Source organism: Xenopus tropicalis, chromosome 2 (assembly GCF_000004195.4).
Source record: "Xenopus tropicalis strain Nigerian chromosome 2, UCB_Xtro_10.0, whole genome shotgun sequence".
Classification (NCBI taxonomy): domain Eukaryota; kingdom Metazoa; phylum Chordata; class Amphibia; order Anura; family Pipidae; genus Xenopus; species Xenopus tropicalis.
The window spans coordinates 78,540,400-78,567,051 of record NC_030678.2 but is presented as its reverse complement, the minus strand read 5'-3'; the positions used below and the strand labels follow the sequence as shown (position 1 = coordinate 78,567,051).

The 26,652-nt window shown below is 37.8% G+C and overlaps 1 protein-coding gene across 7 annotated transcripts; it reads right to left on the bottom strand.

Annotated features, from left to right (window-relative positions):
• Positions 1-193: 193 nt before the first annotated feature.
• On the bottom strand, positions 194-22,362 carry LOC100490835 (transcription elongation factor A protein 3). 7 transcript variants are annotated; one of them, XM_004911551.4, is made up of 23 exons: positions 22,006-22,362; positions 21,224-21,286; positions 20,957-21,062; positions 20,503-20,575; positions 20,317-20,361; positions 19,611-19,679; positions 17,959-18,012; positions 17,290-17,343; positions 15,661-15,714; positions 14,393-14,446; positions 13,463-13,516; positions 13,219-13,290; positions 12,412-12,465; positions 12,168-12,221; positions 11,396-11,449; positions 6,792-6,863; positions 6,639-6,719; positions 6,426-6,562; positions 6,207-6,263; positions 5,284-5,438; positions 3,974-4,120; positions 896-967; positions 194-469 (listed from the first exon to the last, which is right to left on the bottom strand). In XM_004911551.4, the coding sequence occupies exons 1-23, from the start codon at positions 22,072-22,074 to the stop codon at positions 461-463; spliced, it is 1,659 nt and encodes a 552-aa protein (XP_004911608.1). In that variant the 5' UTR covers positions 22,075-22,362; the 3' UTR covers positions 194-460. The 7 variants fall into 7 exon arrangements, with proteins under 7 accessions (XP_004911608.1, XP_004911609.1, XP_004911610.1 ...); XM_004911552.2 differs by having other exon boundaries at positions 13,219-13,272; positions 22,006-22,361; XM_004911553.4 differs by lacking the exon at positions 6,792-6,863.
• Between the last annotated feature and the right edge of the window lie 4,290 nt (positions 22,363-26,652).

Below are 26,652 nucleotides of genomic sequence, written 5' to 3'. Positions count from 1 at the left end.
GAATCATGCAGCTGGATTGCTACCATTCAGCCATCCATGTAAATGGTAAATATGTGAATATTAAACATATCTGACCCATCAGCAAGCAGGATGATTGGCTGGATTTTCTGATGGATGGCTTATGTGTGGCTATTTCTAAACCTGTCACATACATCACTTCTAATAGAAGAGAAAATAAATTGTAAAAAAGGAGTAGGGTACAATTTCCAATGTTTAATCTTGGACATAGCTGGTACCATTGCCACTCTGATTATGGTTTTATGAGAATACTTTAAAATGAGTTAGAGAGGAGGAAAGAGAGAGAGGAAAAAAAAGCTTTAGAAGATATAATGTACAGACAGAGACAAATTAGGACAGAAAAAATGGAGACAGGGACATGAAACATAAGAGTCAGAAGAACGCTGCTCTTTGGAGGCCATTAAAACGCAGCACTGCATGTAGTACTGAAGCTGGAAACTCATCAGCAAAACTGCAAGAAAAAGAAGGTAATCAAAGACTTGAGAAGAGTAAAGTGAGTGACCATATATATATATTATATATATAATTCTGAAATTGATGTATGAGAGGAAAGAGGATACTATGGATATTTTCCAAGATTTTACCTATTTTTTACCCAAATGCAAATTTTCTCCAGATATGAAATTTATATGAATAAAACTGTTTTGCTTTGATTTTGTGTGATCTGAGCTTAAGAACAACCTTTTTGTAAAAGGTTGCAAAACTGATCTGCCATAATGCAGCATAGATTAAATAAGAACACAGAAACACAGGTTCTAATGCACTGGCACTCAGCATGCATATAATGTATGCCCCCTAGCAGGTAAGTGGTTAAAGGAAAAGTGGTGACAGGGAGCAGAAAGTGTAGCAACAAGAGAGAGGGTAGGGATAATCTCACCTTCCAGCGATTTCCACACTCATTACACAAGACAAATGTTGTCATGGGCTCATCAGCACTTCTGGTCTGCACCTGAAGGCATATATATTTATAGTTTTACACTTACGTATAAATATATTGGTATATATTATATCTATCTATTTATCTATCTATTCATAGTATATATAAATAGAGTGCATATAATATAAGGGACTGTACATATTACACTATCAAACATTCCAAAATGATTCAGAGCTTCTTTTGTTATTTTATAAATATTTCTTATATTATGTAAATCCAAACATTTACAACCAGTGGATCACTTTCAAGGAAGCGGTTCATTGACTACCAACCATTGCTCAGATAATCTGCCTCATTTATGAAGTAAGAGTTAAGGAATCATAATCAGTGATGCACACGTGGAAATCCTTTTGAACACCCCTAACAAAGCATGGTCCACACCTAAAATTCTAAAAGCACAAGTGCTCCATGAATGAGCTCTAAGGCAAGGTGCACATGCAGTTTCACTTCTACAGTTACTACATAAGCCCTTTAGTATTGTGAGCTTTCTTGTCCTAGCCTTATAGCTTATTAATCATGTTAAATCTGGCCATAATTTGAGCTAGATCATTGCTGTCCACCTTTTACATGTTGTAGGCTATTTATTTCACATACAACCTATTTGAGGGCCAGTTTATATGAAAATAATGATCTCATACAGAAAGGGTCTCCTAAGTATGCTGGGGCCATATAAATCACTTGAGAGACACCAGTTGTATAGTCCTGAGTTTTATAGTTTCCACCCATACAGACAGACCATTGGTCTCCATAGGGGTGCTTGGCTGACAATCTGCATTAATTTATGTGCAGAGAAAACACCTAAGCATTTACACCAGGGGTCCCCAAAATTTGTTACTCATGAGCCACAGTCACATGAAAAAAGACTTGGAGAACCAGCATCATAAAAGTTCATGGAGGTGCCAAATAAGGGCTAAGATTTGCTATTAGGCAGCCTCTATGCACACTATCAGCTTACAGAAGGCTTTATTTGGTAGTAAATCTTGTTTATTTTTCAAACAAAACTTGTCACCAAGTCAGGAATTCAAAAATAACTACCTGGTTTGGGGGCACTGAGAGCAACATCCAAGGGGTTGATGAGCAACATGTTGCTCACGAGCCATTGGTTGGGGATCACTGATTTACACTAATGCCATATTTTTTACCGTCCTTTAAAAATGTACACCATGGCATAAAAAGGGGCCATCAAGTATGTATGAATATACATACAAGGATACACGTTTGTGCTTGGTCAAATCTTTTGTCAAGAATTTGTTACACCCTTTATTAAGTAACAACACTAGCTCACAGCTCAGTTGCATAAGTGCAACTAGAATGTAAGTCAAGCCTTCCGTTATGGTCCAATATTTTATCAGGGCCCGTTTGCTTATATTAATCTTACAGCATGTTTGTATTGCTGCCGTGTAGCACTAAGGTTCTAGGTTCTATACTTACCAGGGCCTTTTTTCTTCATGGAGTTTATATGTTCTACATCTGTGTTTAAATGGGTTTCTTAGGGGCTTATCTGATAATTGGTTAATTGTCTTTTGATCAAAAATAACACTAGTATGTGTATGCTTGTGGAATGCTTGTATGTTCCAGAGAAGAAGGAATGTTTGAACAATCTCTGTAAAGCACTGCATATTAATGTTGAATGCTGTTAAACTAAAGAATAATAATATTAACAATGATAAAAACAATAATGCACATTGGTACAGGCCCTGATGTACAGAGGACAAATACATAATTTAACCCAAATCTTACAACAATCAGTCTTCTGGCTGTGGCACCATTGAATGCTTTTAATACCCTTAGTGGAGCCAGAACCAGTTTGGGAACAAATGTCTGGGCCTGTGTTCTACTTACTGAGAGCATTACCTAACCTTCCCTTTAAAACACTATTAATGTGAATACAAACATGCCTTGGACTTTATATCAAGACAGCTCCTGGATCATTGCAATCATAATATAACTTGCAAACAAACTCATATATGGCAACTGTTTTCAGAGCTGGTGATCTTTTTGATGATTTTTTAGTTTTACATTTTCCCATGCTTTTTGACAAAAAAACAAATATACTAATTGACATTTGTCCAATCCCGAAGGTTTTTATACTCTAGTTTGTAATTTCAACGAAAATCTAGCCTGGTCACTACATGCCCTGTCCTCCTTCCAAAGACAGAAAGGATATGGATTACCAAAAATGAATAATAAAAATCATCTTATAGCAGAATGCATTTGAGCACTTGCTGATACTGTCTAAAACAAGAAACCCCTTTTAGCCACTTGCATATTCCTTTCTGTACTGCAACAGATGAGCTCATTAGTAATAATGCCCTAGTTGCAGTGACACATCTTTCCTTTTTATTTCAATATTGAAAAGGGTAAGGGAGAACGGGAGGGGAACAGAGAAAGAATAAGGGGCAATGTACATAAAATAAATTGGAAGCAGCAGGAATCCAGGAAACATTTGTGCAGAGCAATTTTAGAAAGGTTTATGCAACAGAATAATGAATTGTAATTTGATTCACTGTAAATGCTCCATTGATAAGCAACATATATGGTGAATGTACAGTATTAGCTTTTGAAAAGAATATGGTAGTTATATGTATTCCAGCTGTGCACTTGGTATCGTGACAGAATTTTCAGCATTTTCCAAGGTATACAGGCATATACACTAATAATTTAGTGTTTTCCTTGCTAAGAAATCACACGAGTCAGAGTAAAATAAAAAATTGCACTAGTCCACAGGGCTCTAAAATTGACACAGAAATGTCATTCACTGTTGTTATAGGGTTAAAAGCTGTTAGTTTGGCTGGAGGTGCACTTACCATCACACACACACAGTGGCAAGTCCTTGATTGTATCTGCTTGTGATATTCAGTACCATACACATACATTATAAACAATAAGTAGCAAACATGGTTGTAGCGCTACCTTTGAATTTCAAAATCCCCCACAACAGAAAATCAGTTTCACACGTAATTATAGCAACACCTTCCATTTAGCCTCCCATATGTAAATACAGCCAGTGGTACACACCTGGTTGTAGGTGCAGTTCTTCTTTTTGCACTTTTCGCACTGTAGTAGATCTGTAGTAGTACCTCCAGTCTTTGCCATCTGGTGCTCTCTGATGGCTTCTTGTGTCATAGTGTTCCTCAGTTCCCGCAGCTCATCGCTTGCCATCTCCTGCCACATATTGAAAGGGAAAAGTGTTATCTACTTTGAATACTTGTACACACTTTAGTACACACAGATAAATTCCTCAGAGGACTGGTGTATCTTTTTCCATACAAAACAGTAGAATATCAGTTTCTCGTAAATGGTATAATAGACCATGGTTAACGTTCAAGTGTTATAACATCAATTGCAGCCAGTTTTAATACTATAAATATACATAATGCTTGGAAAGCCCAAAAATAAGGGCGGTGCTTAGGTCACTACATCAATATTCATAAAAAAAGCTATTATTTGGGACCAAACAGCGGTACCTATTTTACAGCACTTTCCAAATTTGCACTTGAAAGCACTTTATTCGTAAAGTGCAGTTAAATTGAATATGAAATAAAACCACAGTTAGTAGGACAAAGTCCAAGTATAAAAGCACATAAATTGCACTTATGTATCACTTTATATAAGCAAACTGATCATCAACCTCTGAGTAAATGAACTAATGTACATTTGTTTAACAAGCTATTATAACACAACTCTTGCTTACCAACCCTCCAGCTAGGCAATACAGCACACAAACATCATATGGGGGACCTCCAGGCATGTTTAAGACACCCATTACATAATACCAGAAAGATGATATTTTAACTTATCCTGTGTGCGGTTCATTCTCAATGAAGTGATACATCACATTATTGCAGACATATGGGGACTCTTATTCATAATTGTCAAAGCACATTTCACCCTCAGACAGGCTTCTTTTAGCCTGGATTAATTCATATGTGTGAGGATACAAAGTTTATACTTAAGGTATTGTGGCACTGAACCTTGGATAGGAGGTTCATGATCAATTTGCTTATTGCAGCATAAGTGAACTTCCCCCAAAAGACTATTAATGCTCTTTAATTGTAAAAATGTAACTGCACCTTACAAATAAAGGACTTTTAAGTGCAAATTTGGAGAGTGCTAGAATAGGTACTGCCCTTAGGTCCCTGTAGGGCCAAATAATAGTTTTGTGAGTGTTCAAGTATAACCATATTGTTATATTGTGGTTTGTGTAATTTCTATTTCATGGGGATGTAACATAAGCACTTTTACACAGGTATCCTAAAAGTTCCTGTAAAGCAACAGCTGTGTCGTCTTGGCTACAAGGATGAATGTAAACTCTGGAGTACTGTCACCTCTGCTGTCATTGTAGCAATGTTCTGTGGTGTCACCACACCACAAAGTACGTTCTTTCTCAGATTAGGATTCTTCGGATCCTTAAGATTGCTTATTCGACTTCTGATCCTATTTCTGTACTTCATATCAGTGGCTTTTATATCTCTGTATATACGTGAGAAAGTTAGGGATAGTGACCCAGACAGAAGGAAGCTATTTGCCTTTCACCTGAAAGTTTAAACAAGGATAAGCAACTATTGAACATCACAGATATGCTGTAGGCTATGTACTATGTCTTTACAGAAATATTCAGTACTCGTTCATTTTTTTTGACAGAAAGAGAGATGGGTAATCATGCAAAAAAACAGTTTACTGAGGGATATTCATACTTCAAGTGTACAAACTAAGAAGTGAAAATAAGGCCCCAGTATCACAAGGGAACCACAACAAACTTTCTAAAACAACTACAAAAATAAAATGAAAAACAGTATTATCAATCCATCATCTTAAATATACAAACCCTCCACTTTTTAGCCTTAAATGTTTTCCATATGGCACGTAATCATAGGCACTAATAAGTCTCAAAAGCACACCAATATTTAAAGAAACAATAATCCCACCCACCAACTAAAAACATCCAATACAAATAGCTTTCTATGATAATACAAGGTGGTGCCACTACTTTTGCTAAGGATACAATGACAACAAGGCCATCAGAGTAGTATTTATGCAGCTTCCAGGGTTATATTTATACCTCCAAAACTATTTATATTACACTGTAAAGCTTTATATGCTATATGTATAGAATTAAAGACAGATTTTGCTATACAGAAATGAAGCTTCTTTCTACTCCCTACCCTTGAAGGCCAAAAACAGAAGAAAGGTATGTGACCACCAGGACTGTAGGGTGACACTGGAACAAAATGGTGTACATAAAGGATATATTCCTCGATTTCCCATGCAAGTCTCTCACAATTTGTTCCAAACTGTTTATAATCATCTAGAAAAGAGATATCAATTCACAATCTTTGTAGTACATTGCACGATCAGATTCTATTTTAACATCTACCCTTCTAAGATTTAAGTTTTACAGTTTGTATACTCGCTCTATATGATATTTTCTTTTTGTGTTCCCCTGCATGTGATACATGCTCCATCTCACCATCAGTCTTCAGAGCTGAGGCCACCATATCCACACATTTGTCCCTTACTGGATCACCAGTCAAGTAGCAAGGGCTTAACAAACAGGGTGATTGCGAATGGACGTCTGCAGGTGATCCCATCTGCCCGCCACTAGCTCTGCAATGAAAGCACAGAACACAATAAATAACAGCATCCAACATATGTTTAAATTTCTCCAGTATTCATTAATTACCCTTCTTTTCCAGCATCAGTAATTGGTTTTGTGGATCCATTCCGAGTGGGTTGAACTGGTGAGCTTGCAGAGGGTTTTCTACTGTATAAGACAAAGACAAAATAAGTATTGTTAAGTATTATATGCACTTACCTCAAAATCCAGCATTCTTACCTCTCCTCTTTGGTGTTAGTGGGACTCTTACAGGATGTAGGAGATGGGAGTGGGGAGCTGAGAGAGTGCCTCCTAGGACAGATTGAATATTCAATATTTTGATAATGCATGGAGACCCTTGCAGTTTTGTCAACTTTTAATGCCCACCAGAAATTCATATTACAAAATGTAAAGGGTACAGGTCCCAACATAGATCCTCACTCCCTTTTCTAAAATTATGTTGTTTGCCCTGTCCCAGTAGAACATAGAATCTAAGGTCCCAGGATATATGGGGTATTCTTTTTCCCCATAAAAATGATCAGCACACCAGAGGTCACCCCTTTAGGTTAGAGGAACAGAACTTTCATTTAAAGCAGCATAGGTGGTTTTTGGTTGAAGACACACAGAGCTACTACAATGCTGATCATTTACTGATAATTGTCTCTATGCGTGTTGTAGCAGAGGCAATTCTCAGTATTATCTATGGCAGGGTATTTTCAATAAAACTTAACTATGTAACTATATAACTATGTATGTCCCTATTCAGGGGCAGATTAACTGATTGTAGGTAAATCGGTGTTGCCCCACCAACTCCTGTTCTTGACCTACCCCGCCCATCCCAGCCAATACCCACCACTTTCACCCGACACCCGGCCACCTTTATCTTTGGGCCGTACACGACCACATATTTAGGCCTGTCGGGGGCGACTAATGTCCCCGCAATGCCATCCCAGCGGCTAGAATGTAAGTCACCGGTGGGTTGGCATATGTGGCGCCGCAATTTGCCTAAGTCGCCTGAAGTTTCCTCTCAAGACAACTTCGGCAACTTCAGCAAATCGCAGTGCCGCGTATGACATCCCACCGGAGATTTACATTTTAGCCGGTATGATGGCATTGCGGGTAGATTAGGCCCCCGCGACAAATCTACTAGTAGCTCCCCATGTGTCACGGCCTTTACACTCACCAGGGTCAAAAGAAGGGGGGTCAAAGAAGCCAATTAACCTGCCTGTATGTTTCTGGAGTGTTGAACCCCAGTGATGACGCTGCCTGCACCCGTGACGTCACTTCCCCGTCCAGTGACGTCACGCTCAATAATGTTGTGTTATTTTAGAACTTATTGATGTGTTTTAAAGTCTATAGTATACAGTTCATTTTGACTGCCACTGTAATGGGTTACTGCTTCCAATATTGTGCTATAGAAAATGTGCTGCCTAAATCAAATTTGCTGGTTACGGCTAGTCCTATGTTCAGAAACTCCAGATTGTAGTAGTCACAGAATTACCAAAGAGATGCCCAGCACTTTTATATCTCTAGTGTGTCCTGGCCAGACCCTATACACATCAGCCATGCACCTGCCATTGCAGTCCTGGCTCTGCCAATGCTGCCCTTTTTTCAAATTACAAGGAGCAGGAAACTGAGCTGTTCTGGCAGGTGACCTGTTGAGGGGTGTGCATACCAGGGTGACTCCCAATAAATGTAAATCAGATGGCTACTTTATTAAATACAGTGTATTACAGAATGTTTTCAAGCATGAATATACACTTACACAGTATCCTTTGTGAGAGGGAAGTGTGATTGTTTTTTATCATTAACAACAAGCCAGACTTGAATTTCTTACTACTGAGTGCTATTCTGATCTACTTGGAGCTGCTATCTTGCTACCTTCCCATTGTTCTGCTGATTGGCTGCTGGGGGGGGGGGGGGTTGATACCACTCCAACTTGCAGTGCAGCAGTAATGTGTGACTGAAGTTTATCAGAGCACAGGTCACATGGCTGTGGCACCCTGGGAAACAAGGTTATGACTAGCCCCATGTGAAATTTTAAAATTAAATATAAAACAATCTGTTAGTGTTTTTGAAAAATGGATGTCAATGCAGAATTCTGCTGGAGAAACTCCATTAACTGATGTGTTGAAAAAAATATGTTTTCCCATGACAGTATTCCTATAATACTATATAATAATATAACTATATAATATATAAAACTATATAATAATCATTGTGTGAACTACAGAGAACTGAAAAAGCTGTGCTAGCAATTCTAAATAAAGCTGTTATTGCATTCCTCTATAATAAATAAATAAAACTACAAGTCTCCCCTTCCCTGTAATGGTGGTGTGTCTCTAAAGGGTTAATTTGGCCGTTACCAGAAAAGTTATTAGCGTCCACAGTACACCATTAACAAAATTAAAAATGCCAACTCACATTTCGTTGAAAATGAACAGTTTTGCCTGTTGCTCACATGTAGTTTTAAATGCATTTGCAATTCAATTGGCTAGTAAGGTTTAATTTGATTATATGTAAAATGGTTTTTCAAAAATGATATCCAACAGGTAATTTAGAAAACCAGTTCTTTCACTTTTTTTATTGTTAACACAAAGTGACAGGTTAATTAAATAACTGGCTTGTATATTGCTTACAAATTAGCTAAATTCAGCTTACATAAGCAGTTCAAGACTTAGTTATTAGTGGTGGGTACCCAATACACTTAACACTACCTCTTATCTGCAGTACAGTGAAAGTGTGTTCTGCACCAGGCACATAGGCCGTGACTTTTTTTGTATGAGGAGGCTAATAAATGACATTTTATACACTGACTCCTTTAGACTTGACTTCACCAAGACCATTAAAATCTATCTATAATCTGGCACATGGTGCAGAGCTCAGCACACTGGGGGTTAGGTCTCTGAAATACATTTCCTAGGTCTATTGCAGTGATCCCCAACCAGTGACTCAGAAGCAACATGTTGTTCACCAACCCCTTGGATGTTGCTCTCAGTGCCCCCAAACCAGGTTTGAATTCCTGATTTGGAGACAAGTTTTGGTTGAATAAAAACAGGATTTAGGATTTACCAAATAAAGCCCCCTGTAAGCTGACAGTGTGCATAGAGGCTGCCTAATAGCCAATCTTAGTCCTTATTAGGCACCTCCATGAACTTTTATGATGCTTGTGTTGCTCTCCAAGTCTTTTTACATTTGATTGTGGCTCACGAGTAACAAAGGTTGGGGATCCCTGGTCTATTGGGTGCCATCTGCTTCATATCTGTGCAAATTGATAGTAGTCAGTGCACACAGAGAAGATTTTAGACGGGAAACTCTTGTGTGCATAATTTCACTTCATGTAACAGATGGGAAAACAGCAACTTTTGCCACAGGCCTTAAAGGAGAACTAAACCCTAAAAATGAATATGGCTAGAAATGCCATATTTTTTATACTAAACTGATTGCACTAGCCAAAAGTTTTAGCATCTCTATAGTAGCAATAATACAGGTCTTTACAGTTGTCACAGCAGCTTCCCATCTTGGATTCTCTTAGAACTGTCCCAGACAGTGCACATGCTCAGTGTGCTCTGAGCGGCTGCTGAGAAGCTAAGCTTAGGGGTTGTCGCTAATTATCAAGCAGAAAATGAGGCTGGCCTTTTATATAAACTGATGCTACATGGCTCAATTTCAATTTTGATGCTAATTGCACTGGTTTCAAAGCTGTCATGTAATGTGAATGATTTACTAGTCAGCCTTAAATTGTGACATTTATAGTCTATATACTGTATACAGTATATTGTGAGTTGGTCCCTAAGCTCAGTTACTGACAGCAGCACAGAGCATGTGCAGTGAATCACGAGAAAAGAAGATGGGGTGCTACTGGGGGCATCTTCAGGGGTACAGATGCTAAAGGGCTGGTACAGAAGCCCAAAACGTAATGTACAACATTTCTAGCCTATTTCTTCAGTTAAGCTTTATTTGTCCTTTAAGGCTTAAGCACACAAGAGATTTTGACCAGATTTTGTGGGTCAGATAAAATCTTCAGTATCTGCAATCTGCTAAAGGCAGAGGCAAGCCAATAGGTACTCCTGTGCTCCTACCACTCACTACAAGTCAGCCCCCTTCCGTGCCTGCTCCTGCTCACCCTTTTAGAAACTAGTAAGCCAGTAAACCCCTCCCCCTTCCTTTCACCTCTGGAATTGGGCATGGGTGCATTACTGAGAAGAAAAACTGGTAACTGCACCTGCTTTTTGTACTTCCTACAATGTCTGATATTTGTCCTTTTTTATTTTGATGAACAGAGATACAATTGTGAAAAAATGTCAGTTTGATAAAAGGTCATTTTGTCAATTTCATGTGGTCTAATGCAATTAAAGTCTAATTTAATTCATTAGTTAGTGGGATGCAGGACATTGATTACTACTTGCTACAAAACAAATGGTGATTGCTTGAAGGTCACAGCACTTAAAGAGAGCTGAATTTTAAATTTGTACAGGTTAAAAAATGGACAGGCCAATTAGGCCTACATTATTTACGGCAATGCAACTGGCATTTAATGCAGAGAGAATGTTACACTTTATACACAGCATATTTATGTATATGCTGTTTCTCTGATGGACTTTACCATCGACTTGCACATAAGTAATAACCATAACCAGGTCATACATTGGGCATAATTTAAATTTATATTATATAGTATATATAGGTACATTTTACTAAAGATACATTGGGTAGAGGGAAATATATTACAATGTCACTGTGGCAGAATTAACCTTTCATAATAAAGCTTATAATTTGATTATGATTAGCCTTTGTTTTTGTTATATCTGAGGAAATTCCCAAAATGACCATGGAAATCTCACCTTTCTGGTTTCTTTGTAGTCTGAACAGAGGTTTGAGCATCACTACAGTGATTTCTGTAAGGGACAAACAAGCCATTACATCTTCAGAATATTAAAACTAAATCATCAGAAACTTAACTTACTATATTCTACTCAAGCTAGAACACTGGATTTGAACCAAGCAAATACAACTCCACCCTAAACCTACATAATATATCTTAAAGGGACAGTATATACCTTTGCTCAACAATGAATAGGATTTGTGCAAAGCATTTTGCCTATTGTTTTCATTTTGAAAACCTATGGTCTTTCTTATTTTTTTAGCTAAACAGGGCAAAAAAGAAAGTTCAAACTCCAGATTCAGCCTTTGCAAGGTAGTTAATTTGATCAGTATACAATAGTGATGTGTGGGTCAGGAAAAACTAAACACGCACCTGAACCTAACATGCAAAACCTTAACCTGCAGCGCACAAATTTGGGTCCCCCCTTTATTTTCAAACCAATCCCACCCAACCTGCAGGTCACTGCAATGCGCACATCACTTGTATCCAATCTCCTCACTTTACCCTTTGCTGTGACTGTTTTGTTAGCAGGAATCCATTAAGCAAGGGGATTATCTGTGCAGTGGCCAGCTAACTATCTACATTGCAAAACTAAATATTGAGTAGCATAGGCAAAAATGCAATAGTATGCTCAGCATAAGCCCTATTAGTATTATACTATTTATTAAGCACTAACATATTCTGCATTGCTGTACATTAAATGAGTGTAAACACAAACTTAAAGTTCTCACCTTTCTGTTTTCTTTGCAGCGTCTAAAGGGGACTGAACATCAGTAGAGTGACTCCTACAAAAGAGCAACATACTATTGCACTTTACATTGGAACTGTAAGGGATCAAGGGGGTTGTTGGACCACCTCTATGCCAAATACAGTCATAGTTCACCCACAAATCACTTTTTAAAATAGCTAAATAACATTACAATACTTAAAAAACAATACTAATAAACATTACAATACTTTCCAAATATTTCTCACCTCTCTGGTTTCTTTGAAGTGTGGCACAAGGACTTATCATCAGTAGAGTGATTCCTGAAAGGAAGAAAGAAGACAAGAAAGAAAGAAGCATACATTAACCAAATTTAACCAAGTGTCGGAAGAACTTATTTCTTCACTGACTAGTACTCCTTATTACTTAACACATGTAAGAGACCAGAGAGGTTGTTGGGCCACCCCTAAACAAATACAGTATGTGAGGAGGTAATAAGAGATGAGGTGAGGAGAAAGTCAGTAGAGGATCATAACAAGTGGTTTGGTGAGTACCTGGAGATAAATATAGAGATGTAGTGTTGGGTAGACTTATAAACTGCTTTGAATTTCATATAATTACTTTGAATTTTATTTTAAAAGGAAGAGGAAGCCAGTGCAGGGACTGGCAAAGTTGCTAAGGTGTATGAGCCTAAAGGAAGTATTTATTAGGATTGGAGAGGGAACAGTCTTGAAAGGCCAATTAAGACCAGTTAAAAGTAGTAATCAGAATTTTGGTGGCATCTTGGGTGATAAACAAAACATTTTTAAAAATATTTTTAGGTGAAGGTGGCATGATTTACCAAGTGACTGGATATGAGGAGTGAAGGACAATGATAAACCAAAAGAGAAAGCCCTATTCATTCAACTCAAGTTGGAAAAAAAAGCTATAATTCTTCTTTACCACAGCCCTAAACAGATATTTTTACATGGTTACCATCTAGTGGCACTCACTAGATATTCTGGGGGACAATGCTAAAATAATAGTAGAGATAGAGAAAGAAAATAGTGTAAATTACAGAAACTTAAAGTTCTCACCTTTCTGGTTTCTTTGCAGTGTGTAAAGAGGACTGAACATCAGTAGAGTGACTCCTACAAAAGAGCAGCAAACTATTGCACTTTACATTGGAACTGTAAGGGATCAAGGGGGTTGTTGGACCACCTCTATGCCAAATACAGTCATAGTTCACCCACAAATCACTTTTTAAAATAGCTAAATAACATTACAATACTAAAAAAACAATACTAATAAACATTACAATACTTTCCAAATATTTCTCACCTCTCTGGTTTCTTTGAAGTGTGGCACAAGGACTTATCATCAGTAGAGTGATTCCTGAAAGAAAGAAAGAAGACAAGAAGAAAGAAGCATACATTATTTTTGCTCATGTAGCTCCAGACTTGGGTTTTTCTACTATTACTAGGTTAAGCAAAATACTCACTGGGTGTAACTGATTAATTTTGGATAAAAAGAAAAGGGTCATTAAAAAAGTTATGTAAATTTGCCTCTTATTCTACATTGTGCCCAGTCTTCATGGAGCTTCTCAACCAAATTTAACCAAGTGGCAGAAGAACTTATTTCTTCACCGAAAAGTACTCCTTATTACTTAACACATTAAGGAGCTAGTGAATGAAAAACAATACTGTATCAGCTAACAGCCCACACACTGCAGAAACGTCCTCACTGCAGAAACAAACTCAACACATAACATATTCGCTGCTCTTAGCAGTTAAGTTTTTGCTGTGGTTGCCTAGGAAACCTGCCTGGTTTTGCCAAGATCACGTCTTTTAACTTTGCCGAGCTTTATTTAAGTCTCAGTGTATTTCACCTTTTCATATATACGACATACTGTCCAATCATGAAACAGTAAATTAATAAAAAAGAATTGATGTGGAAGGAATATCCCCCCAAATCACTGCGGTGCTAACCAGCTGAAATCACTGCACCCAAGCTCTGCTAACAAGGCTTCTCCAAAAAGGTGGAGGTGAGGTGGATGGTGAGGTGCAGTTTTTCAGTGCCATAAAACAATGTAACAAAACAGCAAATAACTAGCCTAGCATAGATAAACAAATTAAAGCAATTTCTATTCACCATCATCTGCCTTTAAGGAGATATATTAAAATGCACTGTACATAGTTGGCTACGCAGTTATTGTTGCTCTCTCTCTCTTGATCACTCGTTTTTTTCTCTCTCTTTACTTAACTGTCTTACCTTTCTAGTTTATTTGTATTATGAGAGGAGGACTGGACATCAGTAGAGTGAACTCTGCAATAAAGAAATATTGGGTTGCAATATCCTTTCTCTACTAAAAATGTTGACTCATGGTAGATATAGATACATAGATGAATATATGATATATATATGTGTATATATATATACAGAAGTGTCATTGACTTTCTGTGAAGCTGTAGAGCTAAGCTTAGGGGATGTCACAACTCATCATACAGAAAATTAGTTTTTCCTGTCATAGAAATTGATGCTACAGGGCTGATTAAATTCTAACGTATATGCACTAGTTTTTGAGCTCCCATATCCAAGTTATTTACTAATTACCCTTGTCCCAAAGCTAATGTAACTGACAGCAGTACAGGGCATGTGCAGTGAATCAACAGGAAAAAAAGTTGGGGAGCTCCTGGGGGCATCTTCAAAGACCCAGATCATCACTGCTAAAGGGTCATGGTTGCTTTAGGGCTGTGGCACACGGGGAGATTAGCCGCCCGCCCACGATTCCCTTGAGTGGAAACTTCCGCGATTTTTGGGAAATCGTGGCGCCGCATATGCCATCCCACCTGCGATTTACATTCTCGCCGATGAGATGCCATTTTGGGGAGATTAGCCGCCCGCGATAAGGGAGATTTGTCGCGGGCGGTACAGAAGGCCAAAACATAACGTACTGCATTTGTAGACTACTTCTTTGTTAAGCTTTTGTTCTCCTTTAAGCAACCTACTTGCTATGTCATATTTAACTGCTTGGTCCCAAGTACAGCCACACACTAAAAACTCGTTTTTGTCTTTTCCAAACATAGACCAACTTTGAAGAGATACATGCGCTGTACATGATAATGTTTAGTGCCTGAACAATTTAGTTACTGGCTCTAATTTGGTCTCTGATCAAATTTACAATTATGTTTAAATAGAAAGGAAATACATTTACTATGGAACTCATAATATAAGATTTTCAAAATCCTCTTATTGCATTGAATTGCTGAAATAGGATTTTGGGGATATTTGGGGTTATTTATAGGTAGAAGAGAGGAAGGAAGTCTGATACATAATACCAACAGAAAGAGCTGTGACACATGTTCTCATACATGTACACTAAGGGGCATATTTTATTATATTGTGTTAGAAAGCAAAACCAAAGATCTGTTGCTATGGGCAACATCACAGGTGACGTTGGCTTACACACTATACTATAATAAGTCTGCCCCTGATTATTTCTCTCTCTCTCTCTTTCTATATTTAAATATAATCCTTACCTTTCTGGTTTCTTTGTGGCATGGAAGGAGGATTTATCACTGGTAGAGTGGGTTCTGGAATTGAAAAACAGAGCATTGTGTCCTTGCATAGGTTGCATGCTCACTGCCCTTCTTTTTGAATAAACATATAGGACCTTCTCTGAATTATCTTATTGTATTTGCTTACTTTCTGATATAAAACTCCAGTCCAATACAATGAATGAATGGATGGGTTATTGCAGGGAATTTCAAATCACTATGCACCATTGCTGTAACTATTAGCAACCAAGCAGCAACTATCTTTGGTCACCCTAGTTTAGTTGTACTAGTGGAAGCACTGAAAGACTGAAGTAGAAAAGTACTTTGAGGTCTCATTCTTCACTGTATGATTACACAATTTAGCTGTATTCATATGGACTGATATGGTCTACTTCTGCTTGTACCAAATTTGTTTCTGGATCCAGAAGAATGCCAGAACACATACTCAGTAGTGCTGAGAACATTGCCAGTTAACAGTGTTTACTCTTTGGGTTCTAGACACTTTTTAGGCAGTTATCACAATGAATCTTTCACTTCTGTAACAAAATCATACAGCTTAATTTACCTACATGATGACACTACACCCTCAAATTACAGATATACTGAATTAACAGATCAGCCTATATTAATAGTAAAAAATATTTCAACTGTTTTTAGCACTTTATTGCTACTGGTAAGAATACACCTGAGTTTTCCTGCTTATTTGAAAAGTGCACATTAGCTTTTTTCAAATGTGTTGAATATGTGCATATGTTTCATTTTCAGGTGATTTTCACCATTTAAAGATGAAGAAAAGGTAAAAACTAAGTAAGCTTTATCAGAAAGGTCTATATGTAAATACAGCCATAAGCACTCGCAGAAAGCTGCACTGAGTCCTCTATCAAAAGAAACACAGGATTTCTTGTCTCCTATTTTGTAAACATGTTATTTGGTATCAGGCTTCCTCCTTTTCTTAGAAAAACCCTTCATTCCAAGGGCTGGAGTCTGCGCAGCTTTCTCCCTTCTCCTGCTCCCACCTCCCATAAGAATTCATAAGAATTCACTCCCCTTAGGAATGTGTGATCTGAGCTACTAATGGCTAGAGCTGCAGCAGGAAGCTACGAAGACCAAGCTAAAATGGCAGCTGCTATCTTAAACAAACGGAGGAAGCTTCTAGGGCTCTTTACTCAGGTCTGGTAAAGCTTTCTGCAGAATAAATATAGCATTCTAGGTGGCACTAATGTGGCGAATCTATTGGCAGTAAAATGCCAAAATAACTTTCCTTCCCCTTTAAAATGGGTAGAACATTCATCTGACATAAAAGAATATAAAAGATGAGCAATTTATAGGTGACAAACTTTAGCAAGCTAAAAATAGGTTGCACTGATTTCTCTGGGGTATGCCACTTGGACTGCATGCTGTAGAGCAGACTCTTATCTTGGTAAACAATGGAATGTATTTTTAGTATTCAATTTGACACATGTTCACCCGCATGTAATATTCAGCAATGAATAATGAGCAGTATGTGCTTCAACATTTTAGTAATTCTAGCTCTTTTTTTACCCTCACTCTTTAACAAAGACAAAAAAGACAAATTACGTCAACACAATCCTCACTTCTATTAGTACAAACCTTTCTCGCTTCTTTACAATGTGCAAAGAGGGCTGGATGGTAGTAGAGTGACTCCTGCAGGAAAAAAAGCAACATTGCAGCCTTAGACATGCAATTACTCCCCTCCACACATGCGGTCTGAATTAAAATCTTCAGTGCAACCAAACTAAACAAAGCTTCTCTGCCATGATAATAAACTCAGCAAACTTATCATGTTCATCGTATTAATGAACTTAGATACATAGTCCTCACTGTACTGCCAATATTAATAAAACCATTGGATAAAAAAACATACTTTTTAATAACATAATTTTTCATTGTTTTCTTATAAATTAGGATATTCCTTGAAAATGCTATTGCTTTGGCTCTGGGCTGGGAGTTAGCTATGGGAAGTGGGCATACCAGGTCATTTATGTGAATGGCATCATTGTCTTAGGTGTGGTCTTTGCAACTGGCCTGGAATTATAACCTGCTGCTGGACTAAACAAGGACCCAGTATGCTCACAGTACTAACAAACTGAGCCGATACAGATTACAAACTCTTTTTATCATTTTATGTCTGCATAATGTTCATGTCACAGTGAACGTTCTACTGCCAATTATTGTAAATTCAGGATTGCTGGGCTGGATTGCAGCAAGCTGAAAATTAATGATCTACATTTCTGCATGCTAGTTTTGAACACAACTCACCTCTCCTTTTTCTTTTCTGTCTGGATGAAAGGCTGAATATCTGCTGAGTAACTCCTGTAAAAGAAGAACAGAGAAGTGAATGTGATTGGGGTTTTCAGTGCTGTAACAAACTGAATCAGAATAAAGCAAATACCTACTAAGTGAGAAAGTAAATGTACTTATGAACTTATAACAGTTGTGATAGTTTTTATATTGAAACTTTCAATATAAAAAAATGCATTTAAAATAAACTCACCCCTTTAGAAAATAGTAAACAGTAAACTCATCCTCCCAAGTTAATTACTGGGTCGCTGCCTCTTCTTTTCATCTGACCCTCAAAATCTTGCAATGCAACACCATGCAACAGCACAAGATTTTTTAGGACCCTACAAATTCTGATCCCCACAACTGTAATGTAAGTTGGACCAGATAAAGTCTGATGCTGTCTTTTGTTTCTGCATCTACATCCAACAGTTATTGTATTTCAATGAGAGAAAAAAGTCTTGTCAGACACCATCAGATTGTATCTCGGTGGATGAAGATGCAGTATGCTGCCTTCCCTTCTAGCAGTCATATCTTGTCGGAAAGCAATCTTTTTATATAGTTTACACATCAGACTTTTCTATCAGTCCCATTATAGACCCATGAAACTACATCGGCCTTGTAGGTTGCGATTTGTTGATGTGACACTATCCTACAAAATCTCCCATGTGGTTTAGCTCTAAAGCTTGCTGGCCAGAAACCAAGAGAAATTAAAGAAATTCACAAGATACTATATTGAATTTAATAACAGGGTGTTTCTCAAATGGACATAGACTATGTATACTATGTATGAAATACATAGTACATACATGAAACATACATACATACATACATAAATAAAAAACCATATTTATTCACATCTTCACATCACATCATCATATTTATGGTTATAATTGGTGCAGTTGATTTGTGCAGAAGATTATGTGTTTTTTAGTGTCTCAAATATTTTTTGTACTGTCCAGTAGTAGGTATAAAATGCCTTTTAATAATACATAGGGGCACATTTACTAACCCACGAACGGGCCGAATGCGTCCGATTGCGTTTTTTTCGTAATGATCGGTATTTTGCGATTTTTTCGGAAATTATTGCGACTTTTTCGTTACCAATACGATTTTTGCGAAAAAACGCAAGTTTTTCGTAGCCATTCCGAAAGTTGAGCAAAGTCGCGATTTTTTCGTAGCGTTAAAACTTGTGCGAAAAGTCGTGATTTTTTCGTAGAGTTAAAACTTGCGCGAAACGTTGCGCCTTTTAAGTTTTAACGCTACGAAAAAGGCGCGACTTTTCGCGCAAGTTTTAACGCTACGAAAAAATCGCAACTTTCGGAATGGCTACGAAAAACTCGCGTTTTTTCGCGCAAATCGTAAAGACGCCGAAAAAAATCGCAAAAAATACGAAAAAGTCGCAAAATGTTCGTTTTCCAATCGGAATTTTTCCAATTCGGATTCAAATTCATGTCTTAGTAAATCAGCCCCTTAGTGTTGGTTCTATGTTATGCAATGCATTATAGGACCATGACAAATTAATACATGTTAATGCATAAAACATGATAACCTCACATCCTGTGCTTTTTAACAGCATTACCCACAGTATATCTGTGCATTATCCCTGTGCATAATAACTTCTGATCTACCTTTTTAATTTGGGCTCCTTATGGATAGCTTCATGAATATGTGATGGTTGATGACTTGCAGGGCCCTGACTGCAGGAAATACAATAATATAGCATCAGTAACATTTATGAATAAATCCAAAATATATTTTTTGGTGCACATTTAATTAAATGTAAGCTTTAATTCTTTATTAGTTAAAGATCTCAAACTCACAGTGGGGCAAACTAAAATCATTTAAAAATGACTCATTGTCTATGATTATATCAATACAGTGCAAGTTATTAATAAATTAGGGGCTAAGTGCCACAATCATCTTACAACTACCTTCATTAAAGGTTCTTACACATGATCTTTTCACCCTGTGTTCTGCTGTGGTGACTTCTCCTGTGTTCCACCACAGAGGAGTGAAGAATGAAACACAGTCCATTTTCTTTTTATCAGCTCCTTCTGTCACAGGCGCATCTAAGCACCGAACGCAGATGGAACACAATATGGTGCAATATGATGAAATTTGCACAAGCACAAATGCACTTACACGTGCAAATGATCCCTATAATCAGGTATGCAGGCATGTAACTACATGCTAAGAGGCCTTGGTGCAGTCAGTGACTACTAAGCCATTATTTCAGTTAATATTATGCTTTAATTTCATCCTACAAATGGTTCTCCATGATGGAGTTGCAGTCTACTATGTAAGTATGAGAATACTCAAATTTTAAAGAGATACCTGGGTCTTTCCAAATGCAGATTTTTAAAGGCAGGAGATGAAATCCTGCAAAACGTGAAAAGAAAAAAAAAACAACTGAAAGGAATGAAGAGAAGTGAAAACATATAAATGAAAAGGAGAGTAGGGTGTAAGATAATACAGCATAATAAAACTTAGGTGAGGGTGCATAGTTTGGGTATCACTCACCTAACAGAATCTGACTGGGTTGGTTTGACCAAATCTGCAGTTGCTTTTGTGCCTTTATCTTTGTATGAGGATTCTGGGTAAGAAAAAACATAGGGTAGAGAGTGGAATATAGGGTAGATATTTATTTGCCCAAGGATTCCTAGCAGCCTAGTCATCAGCCCAATATGGGTGAGATTTGAGGGTGAATTCTATTTTTTATCCAACATATTACTGGAACAAATGCAGGATGACTGGTATAACGTAACCTCTTAGAATATAAGGAAACATGTGACAATTATTAAACCACAAATTGTTGCTAGAACCCAAAATATCTGAAGACTGCTAAACAACAGAAAAAGGGGTAAAGGAAAAAGGGCAAGGGGTGACTGAATTTATATGTTATATTTATCTCACTCATTTCCATCCTAGGAGATCACTATCTAAAAATTTACAAAGCTGTATTATACACTCTTACCCAGTATTTTCTTCCAGTCCTTGATAATGGCTTTGGCAAGCTCTGTCACCTTTCGCTCATCACTCTTCTTCTTTATTTTATTCACAGTTACACCAATTCTTGTGCTCTGTAATTTGGGTGGTGGAAATAATAGTTCAAATGTCTTCAATAAAAATTATCCCTCTCTGTCCCATCAGCAGTATGTCACTCACATCTGACCACTATTAAATCCCCTTCTGTATAATGGTTTGTGCTAGCCTCTGAAGTGGTAGATGGTGTTATTCTTACCCTCAGGAGGGGGACTGTGACTTCAAATGCCTGCAACTCCTTTAGCAATTCCAGAATATGGTCCTGAAGAGAAATAAAGGAAGGAGGGAGGCAGAAATATTATTTCAGGGAGATGAAAGGATAAAGAGGAGAATAAAAAAAGAATATAATAAGACAAGGCAAATGGAATTTAGAAGAGAAAATGGCTGATGTCTTAAGCTCAACTGCAACTCTCTACTCATAAGTAAAACACAAATTAGTTTACCAATAAAATACACAGTTTAAAATATTGCAATTCTTATTAAAGTATCACAGTTGTGCATGTATTTCTGTATCATTTTTCTTTCATAACAGATCATGCTGTGTTTGTACAGTACTTTTCCCACATGCCTTACTGTATCAAGTTGCTGTAATGCTCACTTTTCCCTCCACCGTTCCTACACTTCACAAATAACCCTGGGCTGACAGTCTCCTCGTGCTAAACTCCATTCTGTGTCCTTGTTGCATGAACACTCTCTGTGCTAATTCCACCTAACCAACTTGATTTCTCTTATTGTTACTTGCACTTTTGTTTTTGTTTTCTCTCTTTGCCCATCCTCAGTGTCCACACATACCTCTTTTCTCATTTAAACCACCTATTCCCTCCTCTACCTTCATTCCTCCTCTATACATTCTCTTCCCCTCCCCCCCCAGATTTTCACTTTCACTTACTCGCTCACTTCCCGCCAAAAACCCTATAGTTTCATTTAGGTTTAGAGTTGTTTTTTTTTTTTTGGAGCACTTATTGACTCCCATCTACTCACTGTGTTTGCCTCGCTGAATCTCCTTTCCAGCCTTCTTCCAATCTTCAGAAGCTCCTCTTCTAACCCCATTTCCTCATGTGGAGCAGACACATGTATATGTATATGTAATTTGTTTTTGTTTGTTGACTATGAGTGAAGTGGGTGTGGCTACTAAATACGGTGTCCGTGTATTTTTATGAACTTTGTCAGTGTGCCTCAGTACCTGAATGCTTTTGTGTATATTGTGACATATGGTCTACACTGTGTTTATACATTCATGAGATAAGTGCTCCAACTGTGTGTATATACCAGTACTAAGTATATACAGCCTTTTCTTGGCTTGCTGTAAGACAGGAGGTGTGTCCCAAATTATAAATAGTCCCAAGGACTTTGAGCTTGACACAGGAGGAGGAGGGGTGGTAGTGACAGCTGAACACATGAAGTAAAAACGATATACACACAGCATGGACATTAATACTACATATACAGTACGCAGCACCATTGCCACAACCAGCACTAAACATGCGTAGGCTTTGTGATGCAATCGTTTTCATCATAATATAAAAACACTGAACTACCAGACTAAATTACTAATTAAGAAATAAGCAAAGAGCAAACGCAACTCCACAAGCATTAGCAAACAATTTTATTATTAGATTATGCCCACTGCAGGATTTCTGATCCTATTAAAATTAAACACTCATCAGTTCCCCATTTCCAGATCCATTTTATTTACAAATCACATACAAATACAGCATGTGGTAGGGATTTTTTCTTTATTTTCTTTATTTATTTTACAATACACTCTAGTGGACAACTAATGATTTTTTTTTTGTTTGTTGTTTAGCCAGTTGCAAGTTAAACAATGAAAGTTGACATTTAATTGGTTGCCATGGGTAACTGCCCAATGTCAGTAAATTAATCCCTTACTGGAGTGCTCACATTTCCCTTTTATTTTCTGTAGGTATTTTGGAATATGGAATATGCAAGCATCATTATCAGTTGCAAGGAGCTGTCAGGGTCATTTTTACCACCTGAGGCGGAAGACTCAATGCTGGTCACCCCACGAATTACTTATCTTGCACTCATAGTGGGGCTGGGTTTTCTAGTACAGAAAGCAGATATGCACTAGTAGAATTCCCACTTTAAAAAAACATAGAATTCTGTTGTGTGTGTCTCATCTATAAAAGACAAAATGGTATTAAGTCTAGTAACTCATAGCAACCAATCAGCTGATCAGCGCAGAAAACATTTCATTAACTCTTGTTAATCAGATCATACAGTTTCTGTATACTGTGCTATAGAAATTTCTTGGAAATTAGTTCATGCCAGGTATGCCATTTTGTGCTTCTAACCAGACCTCTAGTCTGATGGATGCTTAAAAGCAGAACCTTCAACATGTGGCTGTCCACCTGCTGCTAAACTTCAGTTCTCAACTACGCTGGCAGTTGTCCCTCAGTAACAGCTGCTAAGAAACAGCTTAAAGTTCTAGTCACTATCCATTCCACTAAAGAACTAGGCTGTTCCTCAGGCTTAGTGACTTTAAGGGGCTTGTTTACTAATAAGGGGCTTGTTTACTAATGTCGACCAAGTGCAAAGTTAAAATTTCAGCATGGTGCACCAGGTTTTCTACCCCAAGAATTCTAGCATAATTGCAGGTGTGGTAAACTAGCATTTGCATTCTGGCCAAGGTAGGTACACCCAAATATTCATATATGAAAGTACTTTTGTATAGCATTTTTAGAGGAGCAATTAGTTAGCATTTTGAATATGACAATAAACAGTAAATGCCACAAGCTTCTTTGTTGTTCAAGGCACAAAACAACAAGTCCAATTTAGCAGCAGTAAAACAGATTAAAAAAAAGAATTGTCCCATACCAAATCAGAATTTAACATCAACCATGTGGTAATTTTGGCAATGAAAGGCCTGAAAATTGGTAATGAAAGCCCTAATGTTGTTATGGATGGAATAAAGCTTGTTTGAAAAAGCCATAGTAGCAACTATGATGAATGAAGTGCTCATTTGGGACACTTTACCTTTAATCTTACACCTAGTAAGTCCATTAATGTCACCTGCATGCCTGCATAAGGGCAAGGGGAAACCCTAGCAACAAGATAGTTGGTGAAATTCCAATCTGGGGAGCTTTTGAACAAAAACCTAAATAATTCAAAAGCCACAGAAATATAAAGTGAAGACCAGTTATGAATTGTCTCAGAATATTAATCTCAATGTTATACAAAAAGTTAATTTTAAGGTGAACAACCACCTTAAGAGCACACTTTGTGCATTATTAATAGCAGGGTGCAAATCAAATTTTAAACAAGTATTGTTACATCCCTCACATGTAGCAACAGGTGCCACATTTTGCTGCACGCACAAATCCCTTGAAATGCTCACAAAATGCAATGGATTATGGTTAGAAAATATGAACAATTAATGAGGCAAGTCTTTTGAGGTTTCCTGGTGCCTACATACACATACCTCAAAGGATCTAGATCACTATCTAGCAGGTATCATTAATCTAGGATATTTGCTTCATTTACCTTGTCATTCATACATATAATGCATGGGGTTTGCTTACACAAATAGATGTTGGGAAAATGTCCTTATTGGACAGGAAATAAGGACTTGCCTTCTCGACCTCAATTTTCACACAATAGCAAGAAAAGTGGAAACACCTAAAGATAGGATGGCCCCTTTTTTATAAAGCTACAGAGGCATCACAGTGTAACAAAAGCAAATAGAGTGTTGGCAGAGAGACTGGCAGCTGCCACTTAAAAAAGCCATACTACAGGAATGGGATCTGCTTTGCCCCACCCATAAACAAGAGGAAACTAACTAATTTGTATTATAACATATGGGTTGTTTGGCAGCAACTACAGGGAAAAATGTGATCAGAGAGATTTTTAACACATGGCCACTTACATCCTATCTTGAATCAGATATCTAACAATTGTAACTTTTTGATTCACTACCTGGTATAATTTGATTCACTACATGGTATAGTTTGATTCATTACATGGTATAATTTTTTAAGCCTGTGTAGGGGATCAGAGAACCATTTCCCCTATTTTTAAGTCTGTGACATCATTCAGCCCGGTTACAGGCTGGAGAGAAATCTGATTGGCTGGAGCCCCAGTGCACATCTTGGAAAAGAGGAGGGCCCCCAGAGATTAACAGGGTTTGGAGCCAAATACTAAGGGTGGGCCAGAAGAGATTATAAAGAATCCCTTGCTGTAACAGCCAGCCAGTGCCAGATCTGGAGAAAGAAAGAACAGCAGAGAGAGTGAAAGAGCAGCAGAGAATGTAAAAGAGCTGCCGGCAACACAAAAGGCTGCAGGGTGCTTGGGAGAAGCCTTGAGCTCCAGCCATAGAGACAGCATGTTTTGCGTCCTGCTTAGCTTCCTGTGGATATTTTCTGCCATCCTTGTTTCTGCCCTGTGTGAGGACAGGTGTTTCTTGTGAGCCTGCTACATGGGAGCAACTGCCTTATCCAACAGGAGAGATACTTTGGGGCAGGTAGCTCTACCGGGGGTGTATTAAAAGAGCACTTGGGGAAGGGACATATTGCCAGGGACTAAGCTGCTTTGTCCATCCAGGGGTTGATAGACCACACAGGTTCCTCAGGCCAAGATTTCTCTTTATAATATATACTGTTCAAAACTATTGGGGGCGCTCTGAAAAAAACAAATACTTAAATTACCAGGTAATAAAGTATATATAGTCAATCTTGTAAATTGTGTGTGATTTATTTTTCCTAGAGGAATTTCCCTCAGTGCCCACTAGGCAGAGGCACTGCGCTGTAATTCCCAGTTCCAAGTATTTTTTATAGCAAAGGTTCAGGGCTGCTGGATTCCAAACACAGGTAACCACCAAGAAAAGGAAGTATGATCCTGTTCTATGGGAATGCACTAAAAAAGGGTTGCACATTCTTTGAACAACCCACTACTGTTGACTTTGATAGAAGATATTAAAAGTGAATTGGGCATCCCACTGAAGATCTGCTACATTAACAAAAAAAACTACACAAAAGGGAACTCCAATTAAAGCTTTTGGCTGGATTTTTTTTCTTTATTTGTTCATTTACCTTCTTTTCAACTAAATGCTTTTTCCTTACAGCCTAACAGCCATGATGCTTAACCCATACCTCCCAACATTTCATTAAGCGAAAGAGGGTAGTGCAGTGAAATTTTTTGGCCACGCATGCTTTGTGGCCACGCCCCCACATGCCACACCCACTTTACATGCCCCAGATGTGCCAGTATAATCACTAAATAAAAAGGACATATTAACTTCAAAGGTTCCAGTATGACTACATTAAATTGATAAAGGGCATATTAACAGTAAAATTACTAAATGAAACTCATAAAGGGCATATCAGTTTCAGACATGCCAACAGTTCTGTGCATTTGCCAAAGTTATAAACAGGGCCAATTCCAGTGGTACATAAATCTATGTTATTTCCTTCCATTCTTAATCAGTTGAAAGCAAAACAATATTAATGTGCCACTAGAATTTCTAGCCATATTAACAAGGCCAGCCTAAGGTTCCCAAACTTATAAGGGCCCTTTTTAAATGACTGCTATATTTTGTGAACGGATCAGCGATACCTCTGTCTTTTCCTGCATGCTGTGCTCTGGCCAGAGATTCCCAGGAGTGAGAGATAT